This window comes from Euphorbia lathyris, chromosome 5 (assembly GCF_963576675.1).
Source record: "Euphorbia lathyris chromosome 5, ddEupLath1.1, whole genome shotgun sequence".
Taxonomy (NCBI): Eukaryota; Viridiplantae; Streptophyta; class Magnoliopsida; order Malpighiales; family Euphorbiaceae; genus Euphorbia; species Euphorbia lathyris.
Genome location: NC_088914.1, coordinates 65,394,792 through 65,414,114, shown reverse-complemented (window position 1 = coordinate 65,414,114; position 19,323 = coordinate 65,394,792). Strand labels below are relative to the sequence as shown.

Below are 19,323 nucleotides of genomic sequence, written 5' to 3'. Positions count from 1 at the left end.
TGATGTTCATACGCCCGCACCATAGGTCGGGCGTGATGTTCATACGCCCGACCTATGGTTCGGGCGTGATGTTCATACGCCCGAGGGGTTTTAATTAATTTTTTGTAATTTTTAGTTTGTTTAATTTAGTTTAACTAAATTTTTATGCCGTAAATTTTAGTTGTTGTAAATTTTATTTTGTTTAATTTAGTTTAACTAAATCTTTATTTTGTTAATTTTAGTTAAATTTTTATTTTGTTAATTCAGGTATTTACGGGTTAAATTCAATATCGGACTAATTTTTTTACGGGTTTAATTCAACAGCGGACTAATTTTTTTTACGTAACAGGTATTTACGGATTTAATTCAATAGCGGACTAATTTTTTTACGGGTTTAATTCAACAGCGGACTAATTTTTTTTACTTAACAGGTATTTACGGATTTAATTCAATAGCGGACTAGCTATTTTTTTTGCTCTCCCGACACGCGGGCGTGTGCCTATCACGCCTCACCTTGTGGTCGGGCGTGATAGCCCCACGTCTCACCGTGTGGTCGGGCGTGTAGCGATCACGTCCGGCCACACGGTGAGGCGTGGGGCTATCACGCCCGACCACAAGGTGAGGCGTGATAGGCACACGCCCGCGTGTCGGGAGAGCAAAAAAAATAGCTTTTTCCTCCGCAAAACCCATGAAAATGTATTTTCGTCCTTTCACGGGGCTAGGGGTGGGAATTTGGGGCTGGGTTTAACAACACCCTTTTTATAAGTTCCGAAACGAATCTTCAAATTTAATAAGCAAGTTAGTATTATCTTGTATTTGACTACTATACATTGACTTAAAAGCCCTTCAACTGTTCTTTATATAACAACTGATACAGGGTAAGGTGTTGTTAATAATTAGATTTTAATTGTTCAAATAATTTTCTTCAAGCATCACTCGACTCTATTAATAGCTATAATTATAATCTTAACATTTGAAATTTTGTTCAATTTTACCTTTCACATATGAAAAGTTTGATAAATTTTCAATCATTATTAATGGACCCTATACTCCCATGAATCTCATTATTTATTTCAGTAGTATATCATGTTATCACTCATCAATATCGGATTAAATACTTGTATACACACGTGGAAAAAAAATTGTGTTCTCCACTGGATCAAAGACCATATAAGGCTAGTTAGGAAAAATCTATTACAAATTAAGATTTTTATTCTTTTTTTATTCTTTTTTATTAGGATAAAGTAAAAAAAAAAAAATGGTTTGCTCTATATGAAGAATCAAGTATGTGGTTTAAAAGTTTCAAAAAAAAATAAATTTTTGTTTGCATCTTTTAAAATTCCTATTTATATTATACCCTAAATGGAAGCTTGGAACAAGCATAAGAACTCAGTTTCAAATTATCTCACATATAAAAGTGTCTTTGCAAATTAACTAAATCACAACTTTTTTTTTTACCGAGTATAGAAAACTTGTAAAATGCACAAATCACATACTTGAATTTACAAACTTATAAACCGCATAGTTAAGTTTGCCAATCGAATAAACCATGTGTGTTTTTTCCACCTTTTTGCTAATCAAAGATTTCTTGTTTGAAAAAGTATTAGAAATGTTTGAATGAGGTCTTTTAACTCCAATGAGGAAAATTTAATACATGCTAGATAATTAACTCAAAATTCTCGCCAAATTTGCATGGTTTATAGTACTTAAACTAGCTTTAGTATTTTCGTGTTAACTTTCTCCTTTTAGCTTTGATGATGTGATTCAAAGTGATTGAAAAGTTGAAGCGTAAAGCCACAACTCTTATGTAAAATTCAGAAGCTAATTCGAATATATCCTTATCAAATTTGGAATTTAAGTTACTAAGACATGATCAATTTCCAACCTTTAAAATTTCTCCTAATTAATACCTAGAATAAGAAAAATTATTCTAATAAAAATTCATAATTAGAAAAAACTAAAATTAAAATTAAATAGGCATGAACTATTTATCAACTTTAGTAAATGCACTTAAAAACATGTACATGAAAATGAGAGATCACTCAAGAGAGTTAGAGAATATGTGCAAGTTTTTAAACTCCTTGTACGCTTCAAGCAATCTCCTCATGTCTAGTTTGGGAGATTCAATGTTACTTTAAATTTGGCTTACATAATTATGTGTTTCTTTTACCATCTAGTTTTCCAAATGCATTTTACTAGTTGGGTATACTTACAATAATGAGAGTGAGATCACAAAATTGAAAGCATTTCTTGCTATTACTTTGTGGGAATTGAAATAAATTTTCCTATTTGTAAAGGAATTTGTTTAACTTGAGCATCTCTAACAGCCTCTTAAATTGTTTCTTAAATTAAAATTTGAGGATGGAGGATAAAAAATCAGCTCCAACAGCCTCTTAGTGGCTCCTCAAATCACTAAGAGTCTCTTCATCCTCTTTATTAATAAAGAGCCTCTCTCCACATTTTAATGCCTCCTAACTTCATTTTTTATTAATAATTTATTATTGATGAGTCTCTCTCCTCACACTATTGGTAATGTAACAATAAATAATAATCTTAATAATAAAATAATAAATAAGAAGTGAATATAAGGAGCATTGTTGGAGATGATATATCTTGACCACTCTTAAATCACTAAGAGTCAATTATTTATATTATTTTTATAGAATTCACTAAAAGTCTCATGGAGATAATCTAAACTTATTAAAGGAGCAAAAACCTTTTATGCACCTATCATAATAAATGTGAAGTTGAAAGCCGAAGATGGTAACTTACTTCGTAATCTTGAAAAATATGAAGAAAAAAATCATTGTAAAGTTGAACTATTTTTTACAATTACATATTGTAATATTGGTATTCAAACCTTGGATCCTCGACACGGTAAACACTAATACTCACTAGTGCTCCACCATTTTACTTGTGATTATTTTTTATTTTTTTTTAAATTGCGCAATGCGATTACATTATAAAGAAGAAAGAAAAATTTCTACGAGACCCGGATGTGATTCGAACCCATGACCTCCCAAAGCATAGGTAAACTCTCAACCACTAAACTAAGAGTTTCACCACATTTTACTTGTTATTATTATTAACCATTTAAACATATATAGTTTTTTTAAGTTTAAACATATATAGCTATATCATAAATAATTAGAATATTATGTATTATTAATTTTTTTATTTTTGTTTTATATTTATATAAATATTATAAACAAATTTATTTTATCTTATTAATATTAATAACATTTAATTAGTATATAAACTTTAAATATATACAAATAAAATTTAAAAGTCTAATAAATAATATAATTTAAGTCATATTCTATTGTTTTATTATTTTTATGTGGTAAAATATTAATAAAAATAATAACTATTTAGTTTAAAAAGTATATCTATTTTTCAATTTTATATATATTAAAAAATTTATTTTATCATATTAAATTTATTAATTTGATATCGTAAAATTTTAAAGAAAGATTATTATTAATATAATTTTTATTAATATTGTAATATGTTATAAGATTAAATGTGAATAAAAATATAATTTTCATATAATTCTTTGAATCCAGTTTAACCTTAATTGAACCTCGATTGAACCTCTTTTTTTTTTTGGTAAGAAGGGAAGAAAAAAACAAACAAACAAAAACCTAACCCGGGATCAGTCTAGGAAGACTCACCCCAATCCTATCCTCAAGAAGAGAAGGTAACAGAAAAGAAGGAGGAACGGAAAGGGTAGAAACACCTAACATCCCCCTATGCCCAGCAGCTGTCAAGCGATCCGCCACGCGGTTTTGCTCCCTATAAATATGGGAGAAGGTAAGAGAATCGAAGGCAGGACGAAGCCTCAAGATGGCTTTAATGAGATTCTGACTCTTAAGACAAACAGCCTGTCTATCCGAAATCCTGTTGATAGCCTCCAAATTGTCAGACTCCACTGAAAGTCTTTTAACACCCATGCGAATGGCGAGTTTAATGCCAGACAAGATCCTCCAGAGCTCCGCAGTAAAGGAGGAGCCCGTACCTAAGTTATAGGTAAACCCAGCCAGCCAGGCGCCACCAGCATCCCGAAGAACTCCACCAGCAGCAATTCTGCCATTACTAAGACAGGAGCCATCCGTATTCAACTTGACAACCCCTTCCCTGGGCTTCCTCCAACCAACTAACTGGACCTCTTTAACCGGGGAGGGGTGAACCAGGGGCTCTCCTTCAAAACTCTTTGTAATAACAGAGAGTTTTTTCGAGAAGTAAAACCGGAGGTCAGGAATAAAGACAGTCTTCTCAGCAAATAACTCTTCATTCCTCCATTTCCACATTTGGTGACAAATAATAGCGAAGAGAATAGCCCCGTGCTCCATATTGGCCAACAAATTCTCATTAACGCCTTCAGAGAACCAGTCAATATCAGAGAACCCCATAAAGGAAGGAAGGATGTGGTGAGGAAGGACCCCTTCCCAAACCTTTCTACTAACCTCGATTGAACCTCTAACACTCAACCTTCTGTCTTTTTCGGTTTTTTAATTAATCTGGTTTTAAAAACCATGATGATAAATCAATTCATGTCATCTCCTAGAACTTCATACATTGGGTTATAATTAACCAAATTCTAAGATATCCAAAATGTCACGTCCGTGTCTAAATTTTGAGAATTTATACCTTGGTATTAATATATATTATAATTATCAGGTGGGTGATTTTTATTTGGTGCTATAAGAAAAGTTTGGAGTTAATTTGATGGTTTTATGTGTAAATTAAAAGTTTAAAATAATTTTTAAAAGATTATAGAAAGATGGAAGATCAAACGTGATATTTGTCAAAGTTTTGACCAAATATTCCAGCAGATACCGGATGATCACCATCCTTATCTATCTTTATTTCCTTTTCTTTTCTTTATTATTCCTTTTTAGATTTATCAGTTTTCTCTGAACCGTTTCTCTGCCGTTTTTTTTTATTTACGGAGATTCAACCGTCCGAATCACTCGAAATTGGAACCATAGCATCCTTATGTATAGATCTAAGTCCTAACCGAAGAGTTTTTGAGTTTCGGCAGTGTTTGGAGGGAAACGTCTTAGACAGAATTTAGAGGAGAATTGAACGGTTGTGTTTTCCTCAATTAGTAGCCAAGGTAAGTAACTATCAACTATATTTTGAGTTTTATGTATATAGATAAATATATATCAAAGATTTTTCAGAAATTGATATTTTAGGGTTACGCATGAATTTTGTAAAATTAGGGTTTTTCATGATTTTGCTTTTTATTGTGAAATTACGGTTCAAATGAAGTTATTGATTTGTTTCTATGTGAATTTCAGATTTTACTTGATTATGTTGATTTAAGGCTTAATTTGGTTGATTTACATATATACATATATGTTTTTGGGTTTCAATGTATATCTATATTGAACAAAATGAATTTGATGATTTCTTACGAATTGTTTTTGGATTGAGAAATTTGTTGCGGTTATTGTTGTTATTATTTTGGATTGAAGTCCAAATATGATTTTTATGATACAAAAGGGCTAATTGAAGCCAAATGATTTATGGTTATGAAATAGTTTGGAATTTGATTGTGAAATGATATTTGAACACATTATGATTTTATGATTTTATATCCATCTAGAGTAATCCGGATCGGTGGTTTTATATTTGAAGACCATGTTCAGTGAGGGACATGGCCTGTGTACACAGTCTTAAGACCTATTGGGTATGGCATCGAAGTGTTGGGTAAGACCATATGGGATAGGCAATGTTAAGAGACGTCTCGATTATATATGTGGTTATGGATTGATACTTAAGGGGAGAAACTCGAGGATGGATACAACGTTTTTAAGTTCATTTGGATTATGTTTTTCGTTATGATTGATTTTAATATAAGATTTTACGTTTGTTTGATTACGATTTGGTTTGATAAAACGTTTATTTGATTATAATATTTTATAAGGTTTTGAACTCAAGAATCGATATAAGATTATATATTTTTGGTTTTTGGTTCATTACTTTGATTATATTATGAACTTTGGTTTGAGTGTATTTTATAAGGTTTTGTTTAAATCCCTTTTTAACGGTATATATGTAGCTATGTTCAGTAAGTTGATTTTTATAACTGATAGTTTCTTACTGAGATTTTTGTCTCACATTTTCAAATGTTTTAATGTTTTTAGGTGAGAAAGTACAGGATATTGAGAAGGTTACCGACCGTTTAGGCGGGGTTTGGAAGTTGGCTGCTTATTGTGAGAATTATGGTTAGAACTTTGGTAGTTCAATATATAATGATATTTGGGTTAAATTAGAGACTCCTAAGTATTGATTATGATGTTTCTATTTCATGCCCGATGCCGAATGAAGTCATCTAGGGTCGGGTGTGACACAAAAGGTATCCTAAGACGCGGTATCTTGTATTAAAATCATAAGTATCAAAACATAGAAAATCTCATGGATAACAATTATGCAAGAGATCTTGCAGATATGGTTCTACCACTGGTTATTGTGTGTTTATTAGAGGCAACCCCATACCTTACCTTGGAAGACAAACAAAGTGTAGTATCTCAATCAAGTTCCAAACAAAGTGTAGCATCTCAATCAAGTGCATAATCTGAATACAAGACTGCCTGCACCATTCACTTGATGAGATTGAAGTTGCTCATATTAAACCAACGAAGTTGTAGTTTAACAATAAAGCACTTATTTATATTCCTAATAATAAAAGAACCAAACACAGAGAAATTAGACTATTACTTCAACAACAACAACAACAAAAAAAAATAAAAACAAAACAAAACAAAAAAAAAAAACTTGAAGATGAAAACTAAAATTTCTCATCTATCTCACAGGGAAAATTTAGTGAGACCTTCAAAATCACAATAGAATAAGATCAAGTACCAAAAAAAATTGAGTTCTTTTGAAATAAATAAATTGGATTTAGTACACAATTATGTCAATGTTTAAAAAAGCAAGCACCCAATGAGGAATGGTTAGGCATTATTATTATAAATCATATTTCAACATGGTGAATAATCTAATACTCGTATAACTATACAAACCAAACTCCATTTCCATGATGTTCCATCCATGGAAACAGACAAGAAGAGAAACGAAATTGAAGGGTTGCTCCGCCCTATTATATAACACCTAAATTAATTAAATATAAGATAATTAGAGCCCCACACCAACAAAACTTAGTTTTATACTAATAATCAATACCCAATCATAGCAATTAAATGATATTCTAATTTGCATTATTCTAATACAACCTCTCTCTCATCATCATCTTCCAATGCTTTTTCCTTTTACATTTGAAGTCAAACAAATCTTCTCAAACAACGTTGTTCTCTTCACAAGATAAATGTTCTGTACTAAATTTGCTTAAAGGATGTTGAATGTTCAAGGGGTGTAGCTAGTCATAACAACTCAATCAGAGCAGAAGGCTAGTAGGTAATTGACATTTTTGAGGTGGTGAATCCAAAACCTGCAAATATAGCTGGTTTGATTATGAGTTTCAGACCCGATGGGGCGAGCTCCGTTTAAAATGAGGAGATGATGGAAGGACTGCATAACTTGATATCCAGACTTGTCAAATGTTTACTGATTTGCCTGTTCATACTTGTTCAATCAATTCTTGCACAACAAGGTCAGTTTTAATACATACCTGTAGCTTCTACCATTAGGCAAAGTTTGATTTCTCAACAAGTTCTTTTAACATAACTTCATGAATTCTTAGATCACTATAAATATGATCATACTTGTTCTTGCTGCAACTAAACCTTGAGTTTGGATCTTTATGCTAGAGCACAGAAAATGTTTTCTGTCAATTGTTGCCTGAGAAGTTCCATACAAAATTCTTATGCATAATCATGACTTTTCAGGCATGATAATCTTATACCTGTTGAAATTATAAACCTAGATTTCACGAATCTTATGCCTCCTACAGCTTTGGTCAACTGTTAATCATACATACCAAAACCATGAGTTTGTACCTAATCTGCTAGATTCAGATGATTCTGATTGCTACTGAAACTAGATCTTCTCTGAAAGATCAGAAAGTAAAAGTAAATATAAGAAATCAATCACAGTTTTTCAAGGGCTTCTAGCATAACCTTAAATTCGTCGGACAAAGTATATGACTCTTGCTTCGATCTGCACTTTTTAACATTGTCGGGCACAATTGTAACTAGTTCCTGCAGTTTTTATGTTGATGTTGAGTGTAAAATTTGTCAACTTTGTCCAGGTTTCTTAAGCATCAGATGCTGTGATACTTCAAACTATACAGATAATAACATAAGTTGGGTACAAGACTATGGATGGTTTCCAGATCGAAAGAGTTGTCGAAAAATAACCAGGACTTCCAGAAGTGATACAGACTATCATAAAGTTCGGGTTTTCAACATTGATTCAGGGAAGAGATGTTACAAGTTATCGACGACTAAGGACCAAGACTATCTGATAAGAGGCACATTCCTTAATGGAGATCTAGTGGCATCTGAAGGCTCTACCTTTGACATTTTGATCGGTGTGACATGGATAAGCAAAGTTAACTCATATAAGGATTTGAGGGTGGAAGGCATCTTTAGAGCTACTAGTCAGCATATAGACTTTTGCTTAGTGCATGACAGGGAAGAGCCACATATTTCACAGCTTGAACTCAGACACCTCCAAGATTCAAAGTATCTTAAGGGTAATGATTCTTACGTTCTGAGATTGGTTAGCAGAATTGATGCAAGAAATGCAGGAGATGATATCAGGTATGCTTCCTACATTTAATATTTTAATAAACTACCAAATCATTCAAAAAAAAATCAGGTGATGAATGAAATCTATTTAATACTTTAGAATGAACAATAAACTACAAACATCCAGTTTTGTCTGTTGTTGAAATCATGTTGTCTAAGTTTAATGCCTTCCGATTTCAGGTACTCGGATGACAAATTTGACAGGATTTGGGAAATTCCAGACACAAAGACAATTTCCATATCACCTGGCTCAAAAATAGCTGAAACCAGCACATTTGTTGACAATGCTGAAACATTAGTGCCTCTTAAGGTTCTCCAGACAGCACTAACACATTCAGACAGACTGGAGATTGTACACAAAGACCTTGATTTGGAAGAGTACAACTATACCGTGTTCCTCTACTTCCTTGAGCTCAATTCTTCAGTAAGACTTGGACAAAGGGTGTTTAGCATATCCATTAATAATGAGATTAAACATGAGAAATTTGACATATTAGCCGGTGAATCAAACTATAAAGAAGTTGCCCTGACTGTCACAGCAAAAGGATATCTAAATCTGACTCTAGCGAAGGCTAATGGGTTTGACTTTGGGCCTATATTAAATGCTTACGAGATCCTACAAGTGCATCAACGGGTAAAGGGAACTAATCAGGAAGATGGTAAGTTCAAAACTTTGCAACATTTGAAGATAAATTTCAGTTCATTTATACATTGCCACATATGTCTGTCATTGTTTAAATCATGTCTCTCATCAGTGGATGCAATAGAGAAGGTGAGAAACGAGCTGCTTCAAAATAACAAAGAAAACGGAGTGTTGCAGAGCTGGTCGGGAGATCCATGTGTTCCTCTTTCATCTTCTTGGAAAGGTCTGACATGCCAAAACATGAATGGGTTCCAAGCAATTACTGGGCTGTACGTTCTTCCTTTCATTTTCGAAACAATGATAGTTCTAATTGTATGAGAATCTGTATGTTCAGATATCAAAGGAAATATTCTGATGTTAAAGCAATTTTCAGGGATATCTCCTCGAGTCGACTTCATGGGCCTCTTCCTGCTAGTATCACTAACCTGACCTACCTTATGCAATTGTATGAGTTATGCTCTATCTACTAGAATTCTAATATTGGTTTCTTTCTTGGTAGCAACCATAATTTTTCAGTTCTTCATGTAGGAATGCGAGCAAGAACAACTTCATCGGCAGGATACCTCAATTTCCATTATCCTCCAAGTTAACATCAGTGTAATTATCCTTTTTCATGCTTCACTACCGCATAAAGTTTCATGGTATTCAGTTTCCCAATGTTGACATTGACAAGTGCCATTGTCCATTTTACATTCAACAATCAGGGATTTCAGCCATAATGATCTCACTGGATCTCTTCCATATTCATTGATATTACTTCCACATTTGACGGCCTTGTAAGTTGCTAAATATTGTAGCTTTTCCTTTTATACTTTAAAAGAGAGTAGCAACATACTGAAGCTCCTACACAATATTGAATGTTTATCTCCTTGTCATCCTAGATTTTTTGGCTGCAATCGTCATTTCAGCAACGAGCTTCCTTCCAGTTTTAACAGCTCAAGACTTACTACAGAGTATGAATCAATGATCTAGCCTTAAAATTCAAAAGGATTTCAGAATTAAGAATCTTACTACTATTTATAAATTTCAGCTATGGGGTATGTAGACAGAAGACACGAAAAATTCAAGGAATTGTTATAGGCAGTATTGCATGTGGATCCTTCCTATTAGCACTTGGACTTGCTTCTGTTTGCATCTACAGACAACAGCTTAAGGCTCTAGGAAAATTTAACGGGAAAGGACATGCAATGACAAAAAGTGAGTAACTTCTGCCTAATTTGCATTCTCCAGATAAGATGACCCAATTTTTTGACATATGTTGAATCAGTAGAATCACCAGAATTTTTAAGCTTTGATCATAGTTTATCGACTTGTCCAATATATTTTTTATTCTGAAACATGCATCTCTGAACAAATTTGTCCTACAAACTGCAGATGCCATTTTCTCGCTACCCTTCTCAGATGATGTTACTTTGAAGTCGATTAATATTCAAATGTTTACTCTAGAATACATAGAGATTACCACCCACAAGTATAAAACCATGATAGGTGAAGGTGGCTTTGGATCAGTATACCGAGGCACACTATTGGATGGTCAAGAGGTGGCAGTGAAGGTCCGGTCAACCACCTCAACTCAAGGAACTCGGGAATTTGAAAATGAGGTAACAACATAGTATCTGCATTTAATTTTCAGTCTATCATTTATTAGCTCTAAATATTGTTCAAACATCAAGCAGCTACAAACTGCTTGACTCAATATATATGCCGAGTATATAGTTCACTCGTGCTATTGTTTGAGGTACTTCTGACACAAATTCCTGTTACAAGGCTTCCATGATTTTATCAAATAACATCCTTTCCAAACATTTCTCTGTCTATCATGTGTGCAACTTTTGCAGAAAATAAATGAAGATCAAAGTAGAAAGTCTATTTTGCATATTTCCATGACCATGATCTTGGCCTGTCTTGTATATATGCCAGCTAACTATCGTTCCCAATGTATTCTACAGCTAAACCTTCTTTCAGCCATTCGTCATGAGAATCTCGTTCCACTTATTGGTTATTGTTGTGAAAATGACCAACAAATCCTAGTTTATCCATTCATGTCCAATGGCTCTTTGCAGGATCGCTTATATGGTAATTCTAAACAAAAGCCCTATTCATCTAAGTTATTGTATTTCTCTCTTTTAACAACCTCTTCTACAACAGGGGGAGCATCAAAAAGGAAAATTTTGGATTGGCCAACCAGACTTTCTATTGCTCTTGGTGCAGCTCGAGGCAAGTACTTAAAGGGTTATTAACATCTTAAGCATTGCTTACACTTTTTGTACTTTCTGCATAACAATTTTGACATAACATGAAAATGAAGGTTATTTGTCAGGCTCGTGTTATTATTATACATAACGTATCAAAGATAATAAGCACAAAGTTAACATCAATGCCACTCAAAGTAATAGTCCTAGTAATAGTAGTCTACTAAGCAACATGATAAGACATCTTCGTTTCTTAAAGATCTGTAAGTTATGTCATGTCAGTTATGGCTTACTTCTGAAAAAACGTTTATCAGTGACCTGGAAATCTTTGAATTGGACACCTACATGTTCTTTGCATGGATAAAATACTGTTTACAGCCTAAGATGGACTAAACAAATAATAGGTTTTGTTCAGAAATATTACTTTGAGTCCAGGAGGACGAGCCTTGGCGCAACGGTAAAACGTTGTTGTCGTGTGACCGAGAGTCACGGGTTCGAGTCTTAGGAGCGGCCTCTTGCCAAAAAAAAAATGGCAGGGGAAGGCTTGCCCCCAGTACACCCTTGTGGTGGGACCCCTCCCCGGACCCTCGCTTAGCGGGGACGCGTAGTGCACCGGGCCGCCCTTTATTACTTTGAGTCCAGATATCGAGGTGTAAAGTAACTTCAGTGTCTCTTTCTTTAACATATAGTTTCATGGTGCTAAATGTAAGGTATAATAGCAAGATTAGACATAAACAATATTAGATGGTGACACAAGTATCATCCAACTATACAACATATAAAAAGCATGGGCAAATCAATCCACTTCATTTACACATATGGGCAGTAAACAGGGAAACTGAAAGAACACCCTGAATAGCAACTGAAAGCAACAACTAATGTGATTGCAGATGTTAACTCCACTAAAAAATTTGTTATCAGTGGCTGCCGAAACGGAAATTTTGATGAGCTAGGTAAATAAATAAAACTAATGGTTAAAGCAGAGGTAGCGTTCCATAAATTATGAACAGACAGCATTATGCGTTTCAACAAAGATAACCAACTGTTCTACTTATATCTCATGAATAGCAAGCCAAAAAGAACTTAGCAACAGATTCTAGATATGCATACAGTCCATCAGAAGCAAATTCCAGCTAACATCTTGAATGAATTTACCAATTTGTCCAAATATTTTGTTTGTGCAATTGAATTCTTTTTGAGTTTTTGGTTTATTCCCCTGAACTTTTGTTGATTCATAATAAATCATCTAGCTATTCCAAGTTTAACTGTTACTTTCATTGTTCAGGTTTGACACATCTCCATACAGGTTTGACACATCTCCATGCATTTGCTGGACGTTCTGTTATACACAGGGATGTGAAGTCAAGCAACATACTTCTGGATCAAAGCATGAATGCCAAGGTAGCAGACTTTGGCTTCTCAAAATATGCTCCTCAAGAAGGTGATAGTGGTGCTTCTCTCGAAGTAAGAGGCACCGCTGGATACTTGGATCCAGAGTAAGAAAATATTCTAGATTTTCGATCAACAACTTTTGCTGATGTAGGAAATCAATAAAGCCTTGGATAAAATTTCATGACTTCCAAATATCTTACTTGCAAGTGGAACTGGGAAAAGGATACAGGATTCAAAAAATTTAAGATTTTTTCATCTTATCTAGGATGCCATTCACATCATACCTAGAGATATGTTCATAATAGTTGAAAGAGGTTATGGATGCATATACTCCAATTATTCCTAACCCAGTAAATACTAATTCAAGTTTTATACTCCAATTATTCCTAACCCAGTAAATACTCCAATTATTCCTAACCCAGTATATACTCCAATTTTATACCATAATTCAAGTTTTCTAAGTCCATTACTTGCTTTTTGCCATTGTTTCTTTATCCTAAATCCAAATTTAATCTTCCATATAACACTCTTATTAGAATATGCACATTGGGGGATTCCTTAGAGTGGACACCAACTACAGATGCTTAGAAAGTTCTTAATGCAGAGTGGATATCAATGCTACTCAAACGATCAGCAAATCTATAGCCTCAAAAAAGTCTAGAACTGAATCTTATATAATAATGTCTTCAGGTATTATTCAACACAGCATCTATCAGCAAAGAGTGATGTCTTTAGCTTTGGGGTGGTACTACTTGAAATTGTAAGTGGTCGAGAGCCTCTCAACATCCATAGGCCACGGAATGAATGGAGTTTGGTTGAATGGGTACGTCAATGTTATTCAGTTCACTATTTATAAGGAATAATATATGCTGCTTTTCTTCTAGATGTCTTATTTTTGCAGCATTTTATAAACACAACTTCCTCAGCCTAATCTCTCTCCCTCCATCCCTCCCACCCCAACCAATCCACATCTCTTCATTTTCCTTATATATTTTAACCACTCTCAGGGATCTGGATATAATTGTAAGCTGACACAAACCACGTTTTACTGTAGGCTAAACCCTATATAAGAGAGTCAAAGATAGATGAAATTGTGGATCCTAACATAAAGGGAGGATATCACGCGGAGGCTATGTGGAGAGTGGTAGAGGCTGCATTGGCGTGCATTGAGCCCTTTTCTGCTTATCGACCATGCATGGCTGATATTGTCAGGGAGCTGGAGGATGCTCTTATAATAGAAAACAATGCATCGGAATATATGAAGTCCATAGACAGCATAGGAGGATACAGTTTGGGAGGGTCAAACCGCTTCTCAATAGTCACTGACAAGAAGAATATTTTACCACCAATGCCTCCAACCCCAACAGAACCATCACCAATTAACACACAGACTTTGGCTCTTTCAGAGCCAAGATAGATATGAACTTAAGAGAAGTCAGTTGGTGATCAGTCTATTAGCATCATATGACAGTTATCAAAGAGAAAATTGAGGACAATTCCCCAATGCTTTATTTTACCTACTTCAAGTTTTAATTCTTTTATTTCCTTGAATGTTAAAGAAATTAATTTTTGCAGCAAGATCAACAAGTGTAGTACAGCTTTTTACATTCTGATTAAACACATAGAGATCTAAAAAGTTGCTAAGAAAAGTCTACGATCAGATTATTTTCAGTCTGGGACAAAGAGGTAATAAACAGCAGCCTAAGCATCTAGCTAAACTGATTTAACCATGAAGACAGCCAAAGGGCTTACTATTGTCCACAGTAAAATTAACACCTTTGATTCAGCTTATTAACTTCAAAATAATTTATGTCAATAGTCAATCAATAATGTTTAGGTAGAAATCAGACGTCACAAAAATGACTTCCAAGAAATGGCAACAGATATAGATCAAGCTCATGATCAAAATGGAACTTTTAGTTTAACTTAAGAGGTTCCATGTGGAGGAAAAAGGAAATGAATAACAGCATAATGCACATGGACAACATCATGTGGTTAAGAACTTGTATATCTGATGGAGAATACTATAATCTTCAAGATTCCAAGAGTGGGAGGTTCTAGTAGAACCAAGAATCTTTTGGATTTTTGTTTTAGGAACTTGAAATTTTGAACAGGTAAGACATTCAGTTTCCTAATTAATATATAATTGAAAGAAAAAAACATACACATATAATCACTGTAAGCAGAATACTATTTATCACAAAGCCCAATGTGATGATGATAGGTGAATTATAGAATTTCCAGTGTTCCATTTTCTTATTCTATTTTCATTTTCATGTCATTGCACAAGCTGGCACTTCAATGAGCTTTCACATTGGCGATGAAAATTCTCACATTCCTTCCATTCTTCCCAATTCCCATGGTTGAGTGAGCACAGTAACAGTTTGATTCATGCAAGTGTTTATTCTGTGACTTCCACAGTTGCCGCATTCTTGAAAAAGTAAAGAGTTCAGGTGGGTCTTTAGAACAAAGCAGAAAAAGCAACTCCTTAGATAAAAAATGAGGAAAATATAAATTGTTACTAGCACTATAGAGAATAGCCTAGGCACTATTGCCTAGGATCAAGAAAATCTTTGAAACCTACATAAGCAACAGAAAAAGAAAAATACGAGATAGATTACACACAGACCAATATATTGTTTAATCTTAAAAGGTGCAGATACTTGATACAAAAAATCTTAATATAAAATAAAAATAGCGAAAATTACAAAAAGAACTCCAATGTGTTATCTAACTTCCAATTTCAACCCCAATTTATATTTTTTAACAAACCAAATCCTAATCTTTTTATTCATAACAAAGTTAAGAATCTGTTAGTCCAAAATGTTAATTTAGACCGAAGCTTTGGAACCCAATGACCTTTTGCATCAAGATTGACCTTTTCTGTTGAAGAGTGCCTTATAATGGATGACAAAATTAACGAGTCATCATCTATATTAGGAAGTAGATTGCCAAACTGCCACTGATAGGTTTGGCTTTGACAGAATGTTTCAAGAGTGAGCTGTTGAAGATACAAAATCACAACATTTCAACCATTATTGAAGAACACAAGAAAGCGGAAGAAACGCAAGAAAGAAGGGCAACATATCATGGCTCAAACACCATTCAGGAACGGGAAAGATATAGAAGGTAATGTGGAACAGTTTAATTGGCAGAAAAAAGATCAGTCATCATTTCCATCTTCCTCTATTCCACTCAACTTAATTTACAACAATTTACCTTATTATCATAAAATTTTGTTGCTTCATCGTTGTATATTCCCTGACAATTACTGTCTGCTGGCTACATTTGATGAAAAAAGGATTGTGAAATCTCATTTTCTCCTAGATAATCAACTTCAAACTCTGTTTCCCAATGCTTGAAACACCCATTTACACTTTCCTAACATTTCATGCATCACATAGGGCCCATCCATGCTGCAGTATAACTGACTACAACAGAAAGCATCACACTGAAAGAACACCAAGCGGTGAGTTTCCAAAATTACATAAAAGGGCGGCCCGGTGCACTACGCGTCCCCGCTGAGCGAGGGTCCGGGGAGGGGTCCCACCACAAGGGTGTACTGGGGGCCAGCCTTCCCCTGCCAATTTATTTGGCAAGAGGCCGCTCCTAAGACTCAAACCCGTGACCTCTTGGTCACACGACAACAGCGTTTACCATTGCGCCAAGACTCGCCCTCGAGTTTCCAAAATTACATACTTCACCTAAAATTATCCACCAACCATGAACTAACCAAAATGGACGCTTAGCATGCTTATGCCTGAGTGGCTTATCATCCAAACTTGCCGTGAAACCTAACCAGATTCCCATGGTCTGTAACTTGTGACAATTATGACGTAAAATGCTTGAGACAACTATAAGGAAGCTCCCACTATGGATGAACATGATTAAGGACAATTTATTACCAGCCATACTTATGTCACCAAATCCTCTCAATCAGACATTAACACTCAAAGAATATGAAAGCTATGTTAAATCATGTTATGAGTTATGACGCTTAAACTCGTGAGCTTTGATAACCAGTTATGCTTTTGCTAAATGTAACTTGTGAGCTTTGATAACCAGTTATACTTTTGTTAAATGTAACTCGTGAGTATTTTGATTCCAAGTCTCTGGTCCCAGGGAGTGGTCTGTTGATCCTCCCTCTAGTATTGTCGATGTCTTTTATTTTATGAGTGATGATCTTAGATAAGATTGTCAGTTTATTATACAGAAAATGAAAATAAAACTACATTTTTTTTGTATCGATTGCTCCTTGAGTAGGCAAAGTAAAATAAATGAATAAAATAGCTTTGAGCATTATCTCGAACACAGCTAAATAGGTCCATAGCCAAATTTGACCACCAGCATCCATAAACAGAAACATAAAAGGCACAAAAAGAACGAACATATATATTACTCGTGAAAAGAGATACATGATCAAGTATAGGCAGTTGAGAAGTAGAATACAGTTAAGATGGAGCGCTTACAGGAGGAAACCATAATCAGTAGAATGAACAGCGTCACGTAGCGAAAAGAGAAGGATTGGCAGAAGCAGTTCCCACTTGGACTTCAAGCAGCTCAAGACGTCGCTCCAGTGTATCAAGCTTCTCATTCAGCGACGCCAATTTACTCTTAGTAGTAGCCTCTAAAAGGGGAAATTAACAGCATAAACGAAATTTAGAAAAGAAAAAGTAATAAAGACAGAAGAAAAAAAAAAACTCAGAAAGAAAGAAAGAAATACCAAATTGGAGAAGGAATTCGAAAAGGCGACGAACGTTGAGGGAAATATGGGAGATGAATTCGCGATTCTCCCAGTCGGCTTGAACAGCAATCCCTACATTGACAGCGTTAGTTATACCTCCTGCTCTTGCCATTGGATCTGATAAATGATGGGATGGTACTTGAGTAACCTAAGGGAGCAACAAGCTTCCCTTGTTGGTTTGTGAAGAGATTTATGGTTTGCAGGTTTGGTGATGATGATTTTTTCCGGCCTGCTATAGCAGGTTAGTTGGTCGTTTGACTATTTTTTATTCTTTTTTGTGATCATTTTTCCTTCTTATTTTCTATGCTTTTATGTCAATCTATTCTTCAAAGCAAAGCCTCATTAACCATTTTCTATGCTTTTTTTTTTTTTAATGCAATCCTTTACAGCGGTTTAGTTTCGAAAGAAAGAGAAATTAAAGGAAATAAATAAGTATTAATATTCCTATGTGTTTGGATATGTTTAGAAAATAGATTGGGGGTAAAGAGGAAATGGAATGGGGTAAAGCTGGGGTAATGGGTTTAACCTAAAGTGGGGTAAATCTATAATCTACAATTGGTAAAAGGAATGAGTTTTTTTTAAACAACCAAGAATAAAGGGAATAAAACTCTCACATTCTCATTCTCATTCCTAAAAACCCCGAACCAAACGTCCCTTAGTTCTTTCTTTATTTCGTTAGTCCTTGTTAAAGATAATGTTCCTAATTATCTCTGTAAATAGATTCTTATCTAGTTAGAGTTTCAATTTGTCTATAACCCTAGCTAGGTAGAGTTCTAATACGATTATACTTGTGTATTGTATTCCTATACAAACTACTATTGGCTCACTATAAATACAAGGCCTCTGAGCCATAATCACTAAGGTGATTCAAACCATTAATTGTGCTATTACTTCTCACTCTATCTCCATAATCTTCCCTTTATCAAATCATTCATCCAACATGGTATCAGTAGTATCAACTTCCGCATCTTCTGAATCTTCTGATCATCCTCAATCCCCAACCTATTCTCAATACAAAGCTTCCGTCGCCGCCAACATAGCCGCAAATGCCGCTGCCTCCGCAGCCGCCGCCGCCGGCGTTGCTGCCGTCACCATCGCACCGACCACAGCTTTCGATTCCGCGGTGGCTCGGAACACGGACGACGCCCTCGGACGGTCGTTTGCATCGTCAGGATGGAGGTTCACCTCACCATTCGTCACCGGAGAATCTGAATTCCTAACCACCGCCGCCGCCCATCCTGCCGCAACAGTTCCACCGCAAGAGAAGACGGTGGGCGACTTCTTCCCGGCGGATGTCCGCGACGCGCTCCACGCGTATCTGGCGGCCAGCGCCCGTGCGCCCACCGCGGCACCTTCGACATCTACGGCTGCGGGTCCGTCTGCGCAGGTTGCGCAAAATCCAACCGCAACAGGCGCGGCGACCTTGCTATCTCCGGAAGTACAGGCTGCACTCCATGCGTTTCAGGCGGCCAGCGCCCATGCGCCGACTACAGCACCTCCGACGACTGTGGCTGGGGGGCGTCTGCGCAGGTTGCGCAAAATCCAATCGTAACAGCCGCGACAACCTCGCTGGCCCCGGAAGTGGAAGCTGCGCTTCTCGCGTTCCAAGCGGCCAGCACCCGTCCGCCGTTTGCGCGCCCAACGGCAACAGTG

At 35.5% G+C, this 19,323-nt stretch overlaps 2 protein-coding genes across 5 annotated transcripts; one reads left to right on the top strand and one right to left on the bottom strand.

Moving 5' to 3' along the window:
- The first annotated feature begins 7,462 nt into the window (after positions 1–7,462).
- Positions 7,463–14,565, top strand: LOC136229932 (nodulation receptor kinase-like). The gene is made up of 15 exons (XM_066018789.1): positions 7,463–7,600; positions 8,198–8,711; positions 8,880–9,358; positions 9,455–9,611; positions 9,716–9,787; positions 9,871–9,939; positions 10,047–10,118; positions 10,224–10,295; positions 10,373–10,539; positions 10,717–10,943; positions 11,292–11,418; positions 11,491–11,559; positions 12,820–13,030; positions 13,617–13,749; positions 13,981–14,565. The coding sequence occupies exons 1-15, from the start codon at positions 7,507–7,509 to the stop codon at positions 14,341–14,343; spliced, it is 2,826 nt and encodes a 941-aa protein (XP_065874861.1). The 5' UTR covers positions 7,463–7,506; the 3' UTR covers positions 14,344–14,565.
- Positions 14,566–15,051: 486 nt separating this feature from the next.
- LOC136229935 (protein BRICK 1) lies at positions 15,052–17,964 on the bottom strand. Of its 4 annotated transcripts, none has more exons than XM_066018794.1 (3): positions 17,650–17,964; positions 17,396–17,553; positions 15,052–15,385 (listed from the first exon to the last, which is right to left on the bottom strand). In XM_066018794.1, exons 1-2 carry the CDS (start codon positions 17,780–17,782, stop codon positions 17,429–17,431), a joined length of 258 nt encoding a protein of 85 aa, XP_065874866.1. In that variant the 5' UTR covers positions 17,783–17,964; the 3' UTR covers positions 15,052–15,385; positions 17,396–17,428. The 4 variants fall into 4 exon arrangements, with proteins under 4 accessions (XP_065874866.1, XP_065874867.1, XP_065874865.1 ...); XM_066018795.1 differs by having other exon boundaries at positions 15,057–15,357; XM_066018793.1 differs by lacking the exon at positions 15,052–15,385 and adding an exon at positions 15,573–15,927.
- Between the last annotated feature and the right edge of the window lie 1,359 nt (positions 17,965–19,323).